The following is a 17623-nucleotide window of genomic DNA, read 5'->3' on the forward strand; positions in this document are numbered from 1 at the left end:
GGTCCATACAATAACATATGACCCCCTAAAAAACTATATCCCTTTCAAAACATGACGTGTATTTTTGGTTCTGTTTTGTTTCTTGAAGAAGGCACATTATGGTTCTTGTTTTACCATACCTCCCTTGGGATGGCTCCAGGCTTTGGGCTAGTGTGTCTGAGTGGAAGATATATGAAGCAGGGCCAGGTTACAGGGAGTACTGTGCATCATAAGAAGGAGGTCAGTTTCCATCCACAGGCAATGTGGAGTGATGGCAGCTGAGAATGCAGCAATACCAACAGCCATGCCTCTGGCAGCATTTGTCCAAAGCTAGATAACTTCCTCCTCAGTCTCTCCCAAGCCTCCTTCCTTACCCTACTTGCTTTCTTTTCCTTCTTCCTCTGTAATTAACATTTATTTATTCAACAATATTCGTTAGCCGGATACCATATAACAGGTTAATCATTGACAATAAATAGCAAAAACGCTTCTCCTTCCTATGGTTTACAGAACTTCTTCCTACTATGTTACATGTTTGTCTTCCTCAGTATTGGCCCCTTGAACTGTTTGGGGTCACTTTCCCTTCCATGTGGAAGAAGCCAGTTACGTGACTGGTCTCTATGGCCAAGCTGCTCCCATGCCCTTCCCAAGCTCTCCTTTGATTCCATGAGATGCTTCAGTATTCTATCAAACTGCTTTGCCTCAGCAGGACTAAACTGGTTCCACATGTGTCTCTGTCACAGGACACCAAATGGGTGGTGCTGAAAGGCTGACCCATCCAAGAACAGTGGAAAGACTTCCTTGGTGATGTTAAAAGGTAGGGCAAGGCCTGTGGTGGGCCAAGTGTCTTGTGTCAGGCTTTCAGAAGTACCTGGATGGCTGTGCCCTGCTTTCTGTGGCCCTGAGTAGGAGAATGGATACTCAGGGCATTTGCTCTGTGAACCTAGAGAGAATACATAATAAAGGAAGGCAGCACCCACGTGTGGTTCAGGTTGTATTCCCCTGAAAGCAGTGTCTGGAATGAGGTTTTGGAGACAGATAGTTTGAGAGGAGGAGATGAGCCTGGAAACAGGAGTATGGGAGTGGAGATGTGAGGCTAGCATGTTAACAAAGTTGCTTCCCAGTTCTACTGGGCCTTCCTAAAAAGTACGCAGAATGCTTCTAGAATTACCTATCCCAAAGAAAGAGGCTGAGGTGCCTATCCCCTGGTTCATGTCCCCTAAAAACTTGTGTGTTGAAGGCTTGGTCCCCATTACAGCAATATTCAGAGGTGGAGCTTTGGGGAAGTGATGGGATCATGGGAGTCCTGACCTCCCAATGGTTAACCCATTGATGGCGTCATAATTTCATGAGCAATTTAGGGTGATCAAAACTTAGGAGATGGGGCCTTGTTGAAAGGAATGGGTCCTTAAGTTATGCCCTTAGAACCGTTTTTTGTTCCTGTCCCCTCTCTGCTGCTTCCTGGCCACCATGAGGTGAGCATCCCCATTCTCCCTTGTCCTTCCAGCATGATATTCCTTCCACCTCACTGTAGGCCCAGAAGCAATGGAGTTAGCTGACCATAGATTGTGATTTCTGAAACTGTGAACCAAAATAAATCTTCCCTCCTTTCAGTTGAATTTCTCAGGTATTTTGTCACAACCACAACATTGAAAAGTTGACTAGCCCAGTGAGTGTGTGAACAACTGTCTTCAGAGAAGACCCTGAGGCAGAGTGCAGACGACCCTTAGCTCAGGCCTAGAGGAATGTGAGTCAGCACAGAACTGTTCAGTGACTGTGGCTGAGAGCAGAGGATGCCCAGGGAGTGTGACTTCACCAGAGGTATCGCTGCTACTCTTTCTGAACTTTGTGGTCAGCCTATAAATGATATAAATGAATGCCTTTAATCTCAGCAGAAGGAGGCAGAGGCAGGCAGATCTCTGAGTTCAAAGCCAGGCTGGTCTATATAGTGAACTCCAGGCCAGCCAGGGATACATAGTGAGACCCCATCTAAAATAACAAAACAACCCCCCCAGGCCCCCACAGAATAGCAGCCTCTGCATGGGAATCCAGTGTGAAGAAAAGCCCTTGGGAGAAAGTTAAGCTTCCAGGAGGTATAGTGCAACCTTTACTGGGCTTTGCCTGACCTGAGTGCTGGTGGTGAGGCTGATGTGGGTGGCAGGGGGTCTGTAGAGGTGTGGCAGAGTTGGAGGAAACAGAGGCTGTTTCTTGCCCTGGTCCTTTCCTATAATCCCTTTCTCAGCTTCCTGTCTACAGTGAGGTGAACAAGCTCCTCTAGCACATATTCCTGCCATCATGATGCTCTGCCCAAGGGCATGGGACACTTGAGTCTTTCTCTGTTGTGCATCCCAATTGTGCTGACTTCCTCCAGCCTTCAACTTTCTTCTGCCTGGTCTGTGCTCCAGCTGGGCTGTCTGTTGACCTTGGTCAGTGTGTTGGCTGGGCATCAGTCCTGTCACAGAAACCTCTCTGATATTCCAAGTCTCGTTTAAAGTTCTCCTGGGAAGGTGGCAGCCAGCAGCAGACTGTAGCATTTAGAATGCCTTTCACTCTCCTCAGCAGCCAGGCTTCATTAAGCTTGAGGGTTTTGTGGCCAGGAATGTTATCTGAGCTGTCATCATTGAGCTTTGTCACCCTCACATGAATGACAGGAAATGCGTGGGTGAGCCCTGTCAGTTTCCTTCTTGCTGGCATGGTTCAGAGGTTCAGCCACGAGCAACACAGCTATGAATCACTGAGGAAGGAGAGAGGCCACTCAGGTGGCTCTGCAAGATTTTGAAAGAGCTTTTCCGGGAACAGAAGAGTTCTATCAATCTGCCCCTGTTCTTGGGTCCTCTGTACGCCTTGAGTTGATAGATGCTTAGAGCCATACAACTGGGCTACTGTGAGTACCTGCCACTCTAGCCAGGCTATGGGGGGGGGCGCTCTCTCTGGGCGCACTTCCCCGAATGGCACTCCCCCGCCGTGTGCCTGGGGGAAAGCTGGTCTGGTCCCGTTGGCTTCTCCGTGTCTCTATGGGCCTCAGGCGTGGTGTGCGTGGATATCTCGGGGTGCTCCGGGCCCCTGGATCTCGGGGCCCCTGCCACACCTGGCTAGTCGCTGGCGGGTCTGGCCACAGGCGTCTCTGGCCCCGGCTGCGGATGCCCTGTAGGCTTCTCCTGGCCTGCGGCTCAAGTCCTGAGTCTCTGGTGCAGACAGCTTCCTCTGCTACTGAAGCATTGTTCAGCCAAAATCCCGTCTCTATTTCACCGGTGTACTATTCCTCAGGATGCGAGGTTCCTGGCCACAGAACCACGCAGGGAAGAGTACTGAGAAGGCCAAAGCTAGGGTGTCCATAAGCCGGTCATGAGGGAGTGCGCCCCCCGGAGAGATTGGGCCGCCCGTAATGACACAAGACTCAGGTCTTAGTCTATGTTACAGCTTTATTCTCTGAGACCCGGCTCTCTGTGTCCCAGCTCTCTGCGACCCAGTTCTCTGCAGCCCGAATCTCTGCAGCCCAATTCTCTGACCATTAAGAGAAGACTAAGGCATTTATACCGTGGGGGTAGTGGTAAAAGCTTTGGCTGTTAGATGCTTTGTGAGGCATTGTATTTACATATAGAAGTGGATTTCTGCCACACTGCTAGACTGTTGTCTCCCTGGAGAAATTACAGGAAGGCATGGTACCTGTTAGAGCCAAAGGCCATGTTTATGTTATGGCATTTGTGGCAGACACTTCAAAAGGAGAGACAGGAAAGATGCCAGGAAGACACCCCGCTATGAAAGGAGCCTGCAGCACATAATTCCCGAGCTGCATGAGCTGTCCGGTGTGAAGGGGCTTTGACTTTGCATAACAGAGGCTCCCAACACCAGGCCATAGAGCCCATGACAGATAAGACCTGAGAAGAAAAAGGTACCAACCACTTAGGTCTGGCTTGGGAGTTATGTCCCTACTCAGTGAACACAATTGCACAGAACACCAGCATAAGATAAGATCGCTCTGTGACTGATGCAGTGAGGTGGTAAGGAGGCCACAGTGTCATCATGACTGAGCAAAGACAAAACCAAGAGTGTGGGCAAACTAAAGAGTTTGCTGCCTTGGAAAACCTACATATCACTTTCCATTTAATTATGGCTGCAACACCACTGTATTCATCCTACAGCCTCCTAGATTAAAATGATTAAGATGCAACTGGAGAGATGGCTGCTCTTGCAGAGGATCTGGGTTCAGTTTCCAGCACTCACATGCTGGCTAACAACCACCCGAAACTCCAGTTCCAGGGGATCCGACATCCTCTTCTGGTCTGTGGGTATTGCATATGTGAGTATAGTTATATACATGCAGGAAAAATACCCATACACATAAAATAAAAATAATAAAAAAAAATTTTAATTAAGATGGCCAGTCTCAGAACTGTCCCACTTTCTCGCAGCATTGATCCCAACGCAAGGCTATGCTTCCTTACCCTTTCCTAAGTCACCTAACTCAAGGTAATCTGAGAAGTCCCTCTTGACACCCTCCCATGAGTTCCCCATGGGATATAGTCTTCCTCATCTCAACAAGCAACAACAAACCCAACTTCGATTGATCACAGGGTATGTTCCTGGTGGTACAGTTGGTGGATCCAGATAGACCCAAAGGAAGATGGTCAGTGCTGATCCACTACACAGGAAGGAGGTACTCCCTGAGAGCCATTTGCGATGCAGTTTGGACTCTGACATGGAGAGAACCTTAGTTGGTTGGTTCCTACTGCGGATTTCAGGCACCATCTTCCTTATCCCATCCTCTGCTCTGCTGGTCACTTTTATGTGGGCTCAGACTCACCCTGTGTGAGGTCCAGGTCAGGCCTAAGCCTCTCCACTTTTCTACACTTGAGGCTTTCTTAGTTAGAGGCCTCTGGAGCCTGGTCTGCCCTTGCAAGTGCAGACTAAGATATACTGGCTTCAAGAGTAACCTCCAACCGATAAGGGATGATGGCTGGTCGGAAAATGTCCTAGCCTGCTTCCTGTTGGTTGATCAATTCAGAACGTGTTCTATGAGCATCTCAGGGTATGAGGAATCAAACCCCAATGTTCACATCACCCTCTATTATGGTTTGAATCTGAAATGTTCCACAACAAGCTCATGGTTTGAATGCTTGGTCCCCAGCTGTCAGTGCTATTTTTGGAGGTTGTGGAACCTTTAGGAGATGGAGTCTAGTGGGTGGACCTGAGTCATTAGAATAGCCTTTGAAGGTTATCCCTAACTCCTGGTTCCTTACCTGCTCACTGCTTCCCGGTTCACCATGATGTGAACAGCTTCTATCTTCTGTCATGTATTTTTACCACCATGAACTGAGCTGCTCCACTGAGCCTCGCCTGCCGTGGTGGACTGCAATTATGGACCAAAGAAATCGTTCTACTTCACTATAGGCACATAAGAAAGCTTTTGCCATCACCTCAGTTCAAGTTCAATAAGAATATATTATGTGCCTATCAAGAATCAGACAGTGTGGGACTGGAGAGATGGCTCAACAGTTAAGAGCACTGGCTGCTCTTGCAGAAGACCCCAGTTTGAATCCCAGCACCCACATGGTGGCTAACAACCATCCATAATTCCAACTCCTGGGGATCCAATGTTCTCTTCTGTCCTCTGTGGGCACTGCACAACATGGATGTACTTATAGGCGGGCAATATGCTCATACACATAAAATAAAAATAAATTTTAAAATTTATTTTAAAAAAGAATCAGTGTTAGGAACTCTAGGGGGAAAAATGAGCAAAATGTACTAAAAGTCTAGTGGAGGAAGCAGAAGTCTGACAATTTCAATACAAAATAACCTATGTGAAGACAGAGCTACACATAATTCTCCAGGAATGGGGCACTTAACCTAGCCTCAGGGCTTGGGGAAGACTGCAGGGAGATGAGGCCTGACAGAGGATGGAGAAGCTGGTGAAAGGAGGGAAAGGACACCACCACAGGACACAACATAGCTAAGCAGAGGTAAGAAAAAGAGTATACTGGGAATGACGGTTTGGTGTTCAGAGATGATACTGCAGTGTCGGGGAGAGTAGAGGTTAAGATGGCCCTATGTTTGCGTGTGAAGTGTCTCCCACATCTTTGCATGTTCAATGCAAAGGGACTATATTTTAGGAGGTTGTGAAGCAAGAGGAAATAGGTCACTGGGGGTATGTTCTTGGGTGCTGTACTTTGTCCTGGCCCTTTCCTATATTCCCACTTTCTGCTTCCTGTCTACCATGAGGTGAACAGCTCCTTCCACTACATGCTTCTGCCATTATGATGTTCTGTCTAAGCATCTGGGGCCAAGCAACCATGGGCCAAGCCCTCTGAGCAAAAGAAATCTGTCCTCCCTTAAATTGTTCGTGTCAGGTATTCTGAGATTAAGAAGTGGCTAACAGAGAAGGGAGGAGCATGCAGGCAAGCTGTGTCAGTGAGCATGGCAGCGCCCTGAAGACTACAGGGAATTGATAAAGGGGTTTCAGCAGGGAAGGCTTTAGACAGTCACACCTGCTATAGTCTACTTAACTGAGTGAATCTGAGGTTCAAAGGTCAAGGGTGGAGAAGCAGCTGGGAGCAATCAGAATAGGGTGGATGGTTACTTCAGAAAGATGTGCTTCAAGAGTCACTGGACGCCTGATGTTTCCTCATGGCAAGGGTGGAAAAATAATTGCTATTCACAAATCTAGGTCTCTTTGTGTCTCACTTGGCAAATGCATTGAAAGTCTCATTCATTTGCTTTCCTGGAATTGTTTTTGAAATAGCCCTGCCTTCCCAGAAACCAGAGAGTACATATTCAGCTCTGACTCTGTGCTGACATAAAATGCAGTGAAGATGAGGTTTTGAAATTTTCTGATTCGTAGACAACTCATGTTCTCTAAGCCAACAGCACAGAAAATTCATAAGACAAAGACCCAGAATCATCCTTGGTACATAATAGACATTCAATAGATAGTTATTGTATTATAGTCTGGAAAGTGATTCTCAGAACTAGAATTCCTTCTCAAAAAAAAGTATTATAACCCAGGCTGCTAATAGTAAATTTTTCCAGGCTCCTAACCTTGTGCTCTGCTGTTCATTCTGTGGTTAATGAGGGAACTGAGAGGGAAGGACTAGAATCAAAGGCATGGAGGATTTTATCTTAAGTACCTATCTTATGGGAAAACCCTGAGAAAACCCAGGGGGCCCTGGATACTGGCATGGAATGGCCTTCCTCACTGACAAGTGGAGTTAGTGCCTGTTCCTGTTGTTTAAGCAAGATTTTCAAGCGATGTCCTCCATCATGTGCCCTCCAGTTACACAGCAAAAAGGGAAGAAAATCATCATAAATACCACTGAAACTCCCTCCCTTTGATTTATTTTTAAATGTGTGTGTGTGAGGAGAGAGAGAGAGAGAGAGAGAGAGAGAGAGAGAGAGTCAGAGTCTGTGTGGGTATGTACATGTAAGTATAGGTGCTTGCTGAGGGCAGAAGAGGCTGTTAGATCGCTTGGAGCCGGAGTTACAGGTGGTTGTAATCTACTTGATGTGGATCGGGAACCAAGCTCAGCTCCTCTGCATGGGAAGCATACCCTCTAAACCAATGGGCCATCGCTCCAGCCCCTCCCTTACTCTTATGAGCCAAGATTGCTTGTCTTCTAGGTTTCTTTTAGGAAACATAAATCAATCTCTCAGAGACAGGAATGGAATTTTCTTGGTTTTCATGCTTGGTCTACAGTTTTTACTAGAAGACGTGCAATAAAGGTGATCAAAACACCTTTGTTTCTTAGAATGTCAGATTGACTATGGTGGCAGAGGCTGAACTCTAGGTGGCGTGTACCTTCTTACCTGTACTCCAAACCCTTGGTCAGAAGGCAAGAAGTAAGCGGATGATAACTAGGAAGTTTAAGTACAGAATTTTGTTTATTTATATGTGTGGGATGCATGCATGCCATGTAGAGGTGTGGAGGACAGAGGGCAACTTGTGGAAGTTAGCTCTTTACCTCCACCATGTGGGGCCTGGGGATCAGGTTCAAGTCTTCAGATGTAGTGGCAGGTGCCTTTACCTGCTGAGCCAGCTTACTAACCCAAGAACAGAATTTTATTAGACTTCTGTCTCTGTCTTTCAATTTTGACCTCATCATGATAGAAACAGAAGCAAAGTCCAGTCCAGCCTGAGAAGGGAGGCACTGGCAAGATGTAGACATTTACTGGTCATCTGCCAGTCAACCTTTTATCTTCCTGGCTTCCCAGAAGTTCAGGTAAGTTCTGAGTGGCAGGATGCCCAATGATTTCTCTCTTTGCTGGATATTTTTTAAATAGTTTATTTATTGTTTTTATTTTATGTGTATGAGTGTATTGCTTGCATGTATGTGAGTGCACCTGTGTTGTGCAAAACCTGTGGAGGCAAGAAGAGGGCATCAGATCCCCTGGAACTGGAGTTAGGGGCAGTTGTTAGCTGCCATGTGGGTGCTGGGAATCAAACCTGGGTCCTCTGGAAGAATGGCAAGTGTTCTTAACCACTGAGCCATCTCTCCAGCCCTTTGCTGGGTATTTTTAAAAAGTACTTCCCCAGTCTTCATGACTGCCAGGGGTGACCATGCAGCACAGTTCTGACCAATGGACAAAGGGAAAAGCAACAGGAAGGCTTCTGAGAAAATCTCACTTTCTCAATAAACAGAAAGATGTGGGAGAACTTGCTGTCTCTTTCCTTCCTGTTTGAGTGAGTGGACCAAGGACCCAATGCTTGGCATTGGGGCGGCCATGATGTGCCATGAAAAGATAGATTCTGGAAATAAAAGCCAGTATTGGTAGTGAAGGGAAGGTTTGAAAAAAAAAAAGCCTAGCTAGAGCCTATAATCCCAGTATTCCAGAGGCAGAGGCAGAAGGATCACTGCAAGTTCCAAATCGTCTTGGTCTATGACTCTGTTAGAAGAAGCCTATTGCTTTGTCTAGGAGCTAGTTCCAACATGAGCCATTGAATAACAGTGCAGGACAAGAGCCATCTTAAGGCAACATGAACCACATGTCCACCTGGATCTATAAGGCTACAGCCATTTGGGAGGCACCATGAGGAGGTGACAGATGGATTAGAGGAGGATTCTGGAGACCTGACAAGCTCGGGGGGGGAACTCCCTAAACCAGTCTGTGAAGGGATGACATTGTCAAAGGCACAGAGCCAGAACCTCAAAGAGATAGCACTGACTCCATCATCAGCCAAACCAGCCCAGCACTGAGAGCTGTGCCAGGCCTTCCATGGACAGTGGGCAAGGAAGGACACTTCCAGTGAGCAGTAAGAATACAGGCTTCCTTTCACCAGTTAACATCTGACCAACAGGAGGGAAACAAGATTCTCTAAGTTGAAAGTCAGTAAGCCTCACTTGTGCCTCCCCTGCAGTCCTAGATCTCTAATGTCCATCTCGTGTACATGCCAAGGGGGTGGGGTCACTGGAAAAAAGTCAGCAATGGCAAGTATACCATGTTAAGTGGAGATGGGGTTGGACCCCTTTTGACCATGAGTTGGCGGAGAGGGAGGCACCCTGACACTTGAAGAGACATGGTGGGCTAGAGTGGACCAGGCAGAAGGAATCCTTGGATTTGGCCATTAAATATGTTGTATGGACCAGTGTTGGTTTCAGAACACAAGGAGTGAGGTTCGTTTGGCTTCATAGATCCCTGTCCTCAAGCCCTGTTGTTTGGAAGCCCCTTTCCTTGGCTGGGCTCCAAGTGTTTGTGTTTTAAAGTCTGGTTCACCTGGATGCCAGGGATCAGGTTTACATAATGATACGGAGGCTGTTTCTGTGCCACACACAAGAGGATTTTGTTATATCCCGAATGCAAGAGAATTACGTGAGTGTGTGGGGATGTGTGCAGTGCCCTTTGTGAATATCCTCACCAAGATAAGAACTAAAATGTCAAATTTGATCCCACAGGGAACTCTGGGACGTGATGTAGAATATGTGCCTCAGTCATCCTACAAGAAAGATGAAAGAGTTGAAGTATTTATACACCAACTCCTGTTGGCTACCAACTGAGAACTGTGCCTGGCAGACCTGGCTTCCCCAGTAGCTCAGACTTGTCTCATCCTGGGCAGAGAGGAAACCCCAAGGCAAGGAAATTCAGATACAGTGGGTGTAAGATCTCTAGGAACAAGTCAAAGCAGTAGGAGAGGAATGTGAGGCCAGAACATCATGTCACACTCTTATAGCCTTTGGTGTTGGAGGATGACATCAGATCCCTTATTAGTTATGTGTATTCTAACTTTATTGCAGGACTTAAGGATAGAGAAAATAAAATTTGGACCTTTTTTCTATCACTTAATTAAAATGTTTTTTTTAATTTATTTCTTTTTATTTTATGTATATGAGTGTATTGCCTGCATACATGTAAGTGCACCTGTGCCATGCAATGCCCACAGAGGATGGTTGTACAGAAAAGGGCATGGGATCCCCTGGAACTGGCATTATGGACAGTTGTTAGCTGCCATGTCGGTGCTGGGATTTGAACCCAGGTCTTCTGCAAGAACAGTCAGTGCTCTTAATTGCTGAACCATGTCTCCAGTCCCTCAATCGTTTAATTTTATTTTGCTATTAGGTGTGGTTAGAGGCCCTGGCCCATCAGAAGTACAACTACTTCTATGCAGATCCTCCATAGAGAACCATCAGCCTCAGCAGAACAGGGGCCCTATTCTCAGTACTCCAAAAATTCTTTGGAGAAATGGACAAAATTCACTCCATCAAGATGAATCAGACAGAGGAAAAGTAAAAGTGTAATAAAAACTGCCACAAGAACATGGTTCTGGAAAAGTGGCTCTGAACAGAGATGAGAAATACAGGGGAGCTGATGACCAGGTACAGAGAAAACGGAGGAAACAGCAAAAACAACTGAGCCGTAGGAGCTTCCGTGGTCAAAGGAGCCGAACTGAGAGACAGAAAGAAAGAGGAGGGGTGCTTAGTGATGGCAGGAAGTTCAGCATAGCTGTGATCACACCAAACAAGATGCATCTTCCTACATTGTAGGATCAAAGCAGCCTACCCTACGGATCCAGAGAAAGATCCCTGTAAAGCAAAGAACAGTCAACAGCGAGGACTCTCCTAACTCCAGATAACAAATGAAAAAGTTAGTTGCTGGGAGATCAGACAATGCCCAGACAATGATGGGAAGACCAGGAACCTGGAACTTAAGGACTGTGGAGCATCCGGTTCCAAGCCTGGACTACTGAGTTAGAATCTGCATATTAATGAAATCCATGGGTGATTTGGGAACACAGGAAAATTTGGGGAGCACTAGATTAAGCAAGGGCATTCAGGGTTTTCTCCTGGACTCTAAGAACAGGGTTGTAGTGAGTCATGGGTAGGAGACAAATTGGAACCAGAAAACTGGGTACAAACAATCAAGATGCTCTGTTGGTCTGGGGAAGTAACTCAGTGGTTGAGCACTTACCTGCATGTCCCCTGGGTTGGATCTCTAGTGTACAGGACAGCAGCAAAACAAAAACATCTCTGCCTTTGCCTCTGCTCCTGTTTGTCTGCTTTCTCTGTCCTAGAGCCATGTGCAGAAAATAGACTGAGGGCTCATGCACTTTCCTCTTGTCTCTCAGGTCACCTGCACAGATTAATTTTATAGTAGCGAAATTATTGGAGAATGTGCTAACGAGCCCAGTATGGACCAGGTGTTCCTCTGAGACAATTAGCTGGAAGAAAGGGGCGGATTCCAGCTAGGAGCAAACAACTAGAATGGAGAAGTGTGTAGGGTGGACAGGGATCCTGGCTGCTCTTTCCATTCACCTACAGAATGGGTCAGTATTGATGCATCCGGGGAGGCCGTGACTTCAAGATGTTCAGGCTCTTCTGGGTTTTATTCAAAAAAGACCTTAAGGAATGCCCACCTTGGCCTGCACTTGGGAGTGTAGGCGGTAGTGCCTTCCTGATGGCCTCTCAATAAAGGTCACACTTTACTGAAAAGTTAAGAATCTTTTCTTAGCCTAAGCTGTGGCAGAATTGATCCATCTTCTTCCTAAGAGAGAAGAATCCATCATGGGTCCTGGAAAACCAGTTGCCTGAAGAGCTGGAGAGCTGTGATTTTCAAACTCTCTCCCCAGAAGTGAAATTGTTTGATAATGAATCTGAAGATTCTTTTGCCAAGCTAAAGTTGTCAGGAATTGTTTATATGTTGTGATAGCTTATGAGAAAATAGAAACAATTAGCTTGACTTTGGGAAGAGCTACCACTCCAGAAAGAACCTCACTGTAGAAAGAGAGGTCATCACACCCCTAGAGCCCAACACATTGAAGAGGAGTTGAAACTGGAAAGAAGTTTGAGACTGGAGGGTTAATATTAGTACACAAATAGCAGAGGGCTTAGAGTAGTGGAAACAGCACCTCGTGGTGCTTGGCCTTGATGCATCATTTGGAATTTGCCTAACTTCAGGTATTTGAACCATTGAGGAAAGTCTTATAGGTCCCGCTTTGGGCTTTGGCCAGAAGTTATTAACAAATTGTACTTTAAAAAGAGCTTTTATTTATTTATAATTTTAAAAGTTAGCATGCTATTTGTTATTAGACTTTGATGTTAGCATATGAAGTAATGGGTTTCATTATGTCATTTTAAATCATATTTGTCATTTTGCTTTGTGCTTATTTACCCCCATTCTACTGTTCTTTTAAGTCTTTTTTCATTTATTTTATTTTTATTCGTGTGTGTGTGTGTGTGTGTGTGTGTGTGTGTGTCCCTGTGTCCACTTGAGTGCAGGTGGCTGAGGAGGCCAAAAGAGGGCATCAGATCCCTTGGAGCTGTAGCTACAGGCAGTTGTGAGCTGTCTGATAGGGATACTGAGAGCCGAACTTGGATCTTCTGTAAGAGTAGCAAGCTCTCTTAACCTCTGAGCCATCTCTCTAGCCCCTTAACCATGTTTTTAAAGGCTTGGCATGGTGGCATATGCCTGTGATCCCAGGAGTTCAAAATCATCCTTGGGAGTTCAAGGCCAGCCTGGGCTACATGAGACCCATCTCAAAAAAAAAAAAAAAAAAAAAAACCCCAAAATTTAAATAGCAAGTGCAAATAACGTTCATAGTAAGTAGTGTCACAGCCAGCAAAGCAGGTCAGGTCCATGTCTGCCCTGTCTTGCTCTACTTACTATGTGAACTACACGTGCTTATTCTTTCGGAGCTCTTAATATGCAGATTATGTTTATTTTATTTATCTGGAGTTGGTCACTGACTTACCAGTCACTTACCGTCCAAATAGCTTTCTTATAGCCTGTCAGTAGAAAACAGAATTCCCTCACAGCAGGCGTGAAATGTGAAGTCCTAGCACAGGGGAAGCATCATTATGGCTATCTATAGAGGTTGGAAATCTGATTTTATTGTGGGATCTATGACACTGAGGCAAAAGAGGAGGTGGATCAGGTTCCTCCTGGGATGACACGCCTTGTACTGCTGTGTCACAACATATAGAATATGGATTTGGTCTGCTGGCTGCATACTTCTCTCCATTGACTCCAATATATCCTATTGGATATACTTATAATGATGGTGAACTGTGTAAGAATAATAACAAAATTCACTAATTTAAAAACAGCCATAAAATTCAGGCAGACAAGCAAAATCTAACTCAGGAATCAGATCACTCGACTACCAAGTTTCTCTACTTCTAAATGGTCCATTGAGAAGAAAAGAATTAAAGCACTAGTTATACTGTAAAGAAACTGCTCTTTTAAACCAAGCAGAGGCATCTGTTTTGTTTAAATTAAGGGTCTGTAAGTACCAGCCAGGGATGGAGTTGACAGCCATTTCTATAATAAAGTAATGAATTACAGGGATGGTTAAGGAAGCAAGAAACACCACATTCTTGCTTTGTTCAACCAATTAAGCAATAAGACATCTGGGTCCTTTTGTTAATCACCAAGTACAACTTGCATAATTGAATACAGCTTTTTATTATATTAATTTATCCCAACAACTTCAGATACCCACGATGCCAATAATAAAGTTCACTTCAAAATAAAGGTCTTTTAAAATTTTTATTCTTCAATCATTAATACCCTTTTTACAAGGTTGTCCTCTGAGACCATTTAGCTCCATCTCAGCTTTCGGGTGTTAGAGGAATGTGCTTAAGTATAGACGGGTCTGAAACAAGAAGATGGTGACTAAAACCACTTCCCTAGATGTCCAGTACAGCTGTCTGTGATGATGGAATGTTCTACCTTGGTGCTTTCAGGTACATTAGCCATTAGCCACATGTGGCTACTGAACTCATGAAATGTGGCCAGTACAACTGAGGAATGGTTTCAAATTTCAAACTTCCCTAATTGCACAAATTTCTATGAAAATAGTCATATTGGGTTGGTGGCCATTATATCAGATCCATGAGTCTAGAGTGGTTCCAAGGCTGGAGAATTGCCTTGGGCATTGACTTGGCAGGTAGAAGGGAACACATAATTATGACCGGTACTTTGGAAAACCAAACTTCCTCCCCTATTCTTAATTGAAACAACCATGTCCTGAAACAGCCCAAAGGACACTGGCATCTTTAAGGGGAAGTTTCTAAGCTTACCATATAGAGAGCCAGCTTCACCCAGAAGACCAGCTTACTCAGCAGCCCTTGTGGCCTGGCCTTCATTCTGCTCTGGTTGAGGTGGAATCATTCAACCTGAAGCCACATTTAGGGGCCCTCCACAGTCACTATGGGTTCAGAGATGGCCCAGTCAGACCTCAGGGACATTTAACAGCCAAATCTCTTCTATAGCAATTATTTTGGCTTCAACCCTGACATTTCCCTTCTAAGGAGAACTGCCCCCTTTTAAAGGTTGCTATTTCTCATCAAGCCAATGCTACCCCCCCCAATGGGACACCAGGAGAGTTTATCAACTGTAAACACTTGTTCATGAGGATACCAGAATGTCCCGATCCTTCTCACACTATCAACAGAAGAGGAATCTATTGCAAGGAAATCTGATTGTGGATAACCAGCCAGAGAAGGGCTAGGGTGGGTGAATGGAGGTAGGCAGTTTCAAGAAAATTGTCCTGAAGATAAAAACATCTTACTCAGGTCTGCTGGCTCTTCAGTGGGCCAGGCTGAGCTAGAGTGTTGGGCCAAAGCACTTCTCTGTCTTGTATCCAGCTCTACCTGGTTTCTTACCCCACTTCCTTTCCTTCTGAGCTAGGGTTCAACCAATGAGCATAACATTTACGCTAATAACCTTAATCCAACATTTAGGATTGCAAGACCATTACACTTCCCTCAAACTCTCATGGTCGACCACATAACTGTCCAAGTTAAGGCTATTTGAGGTCTGAGAAATTGATCCTCCAGATCTGAAGTCTCTTGGAAGTGCTGTCAGTCAATGCCCAGGCTTTTTCCCATGGTCAGAGACAAAAGGAATCGTTAGGTGCTCAGTAGAAAAAAGAAGAATCTTCCCTACTTCATGATGATCATTTCTGGTAATGAATTCAATGAATCCTCTATTTTTTTTCCTTTGTAAAAACAGCCAGCGAACAATGAAATAAGGTACATGGAGAGAGTGTCTATGTATTTGGAGCTTTCTTCTCTCCTGTACCAGGAGCCCAGACACAAAAGGGACTGACTGAGGACACAGGAGCAGAACTGTGATGTTCAGTATCCTCTTTACTCTCTGTCGCTGTTATCATCGTTCATCCACAGAGTGGACCTGGTCAAAGTGCCACATCTGGCTGGCTTTCCCATCACATTGATGCAAGTACAAGTCCTTATTGTTTTGCTGAACCACAGCTTCCATGCATTTCCCAGAAAGAACATGGACAATCATCCCATCCTGAAAAGAGAAGGAAGAAGCCCAGTTCCCAGCAAAGTCAGCAAAGAAGGGTATTTTTAAGATTTCTGCTGATTCTTTTTTAAAGATGTTTTTTAACTTTTAGTTATTTTTTATGTGTATGCGTGTATTGCCTGCATGTAGGTAAGTGCACCCATGTCATGCAATGCCCGCAGAGGTCAGAAGAGGCTGTTGGATCCCCCGGGACTGGAATTATGGATAGTTGTTAGCTGCCATGTGAGTGCTGGGATTCGGACCCGGGTCTTCTACAAGAACAGTGTTCTTAACTGCTGAGCCATCTCTCCAGCCCATGATTCTTAAGAGACTAATAGAGGCAGTGTGAACAGCCTGAAAAGAAATGCTCCTCTACAGGCTGCAGAGATGGCTCAGGAGTTAAAAACACTGGCTGCTCTTGTAGAGGACCCAAGTTCGATTTCCAGCACCCATATCATGGCTAACATGCATCCCTAACTCCAGCTCCAGGAGATCTGACGCCCTCTTCTGGCTTCTGCAGGAAACACGCATACACATAGAAATGGTCCTTTAGTTTAGTATTGCGCCATTTCTTAGAAAGTTCTGGTTAGGATAAGTACAGGGGTAGACATACTCAGTCCTTTCATTATTTGTTAGAGGTTATCGCTCTATTCTCAGCTAATCTTGCAATTTAGTATTGTGGTCACCAGGTTGCAGTACCGAGAAGAGCAGGACCGAGGCCTCACTGGAGGCCTAATTAGACCAGCCAGTTCAGGAGAACATGGCTCACACCTTGCTCAAACACTATCAGATTTAATATTGAATCTAACATCTCTTTTTCAAGAAAAATCCAATTTCTTTATGAAACTGAACAACTTTACCCACAATGCTACAAATTCATGGTCATTGCTGAGATGTGCCAAAAAAAAAAAAAGACTGTTTACAATACACAAGGTAGTGGTTTTTAGTGTATTCCAGAATATTTCCATTGCTACAAGAAGGACCATTAGCAGTTGTTTGTCCTTTCTGCCTCTTCCTAACCACCGAGAATCACTAATCTACTTTCCTGTGTTTATGAGTTTGTTTAGTCTAGACATTCCATATAAGTAAAATTATATAATATGCAGCCTTTTATAATTAGCTTCTTTTGCATATTTTCAAGATTTATCCATATTGTAGCCCAAGTAAGGACATCATTCCTTTTCTTTTTATTGTGGTGAAAACAACAAAACACTTTATTTTCAACTGCAAAGTTTAGAAATGTTAAATATGTTCACATTATTGTGAAATAGTTTTCCATAGCTGAACTGGAACTCTATACTCACTAAACAGTAGTGCCCCTCCTCCTCCTTCCCCAGGCTCTGGCAGCCTCCATTCCCTTCATGTTTCTGTGATTTTTAACTGCTTTACAGAACTCATAAGAGTGGAACGCCACAGCTTTTGTTTCTGTGACAGGCTTAATTTAGCCTGATGTCCTCAAGGGTCACCCCTGTTGTCCCATGTGACAGGATTTCCTTCCATTTTAAGGCAGAATAATATTTTATTATGTGAAATTACTTCTCAGAGGAATGCAACCTTACCTAAGTGACAAACGTTAGGATAAATATGTGTTCACATTTTATCTCTTTATCTGCGGATGGACATTTGGGGATGCTTCCCGCTCTTGGATATTATAAACAGTGCCACCGAAAAGAGTGCCGCGTTCTTTTTTTTCTGGCTGAATAATGTCTCATGTACCTTTTTTCCTTTCCCCTTAGCTTTCTTCCTTTCGCTTTTCCCCTTTCCTTTTTTCCTGTTCTGGATACTAGACACAGGGCCTTACCCTTACTGGGTAAGTGCCCTGCCACTGAACTAAACTTCCAGCCTCCCTCCCTCCCTCCCTCCCTCCCTCTTCCTTCCTTCCTTCCTTCCTCCCTCCCTCCCTCCCTCC

The 17623-nt window shown here is 44.9% G+C and overlaps 1 protein-coding gene across 1 annotated transcript in view; it reads right to left on the minus strand.

Moving 5' to 3' along the window:
- Positions 1-13938: 13938 nt before the first annotated feature.
- Positions 13939-17623, minus strand: part of Galnt15 (polypeptide N-acetylgalactosaminyltransferase 15) — a 40878-nt gene continuing 37193 nt past the window's right edge. The window contains exon 10 of the mRNA XM_008849975.3: positions 13939-15723. Coding sequence (XP_008848197.1) covers positions 15577-15723 — 147 coding nt within the window. The 3' untranslated portion in view covers positions 13939-15576. The remainder of the gene's footprint in view (positions 15724-17623) is intronic.

This window comes from Nannospalax galili, unplaced genomic scaffold (assembly GCF_000622305.1).
Source record: "Nannospalax galili isolate Female #2095 unplaced genomic scaffold, S.galili_v1.0 scaffold364, whole genome shotgun sequence".
NCBI lineage: Eukaryota > Metazoa > Chordata > Mammalia > Rodentia > Spalacidae > Nannospalax > Nannospalax galili.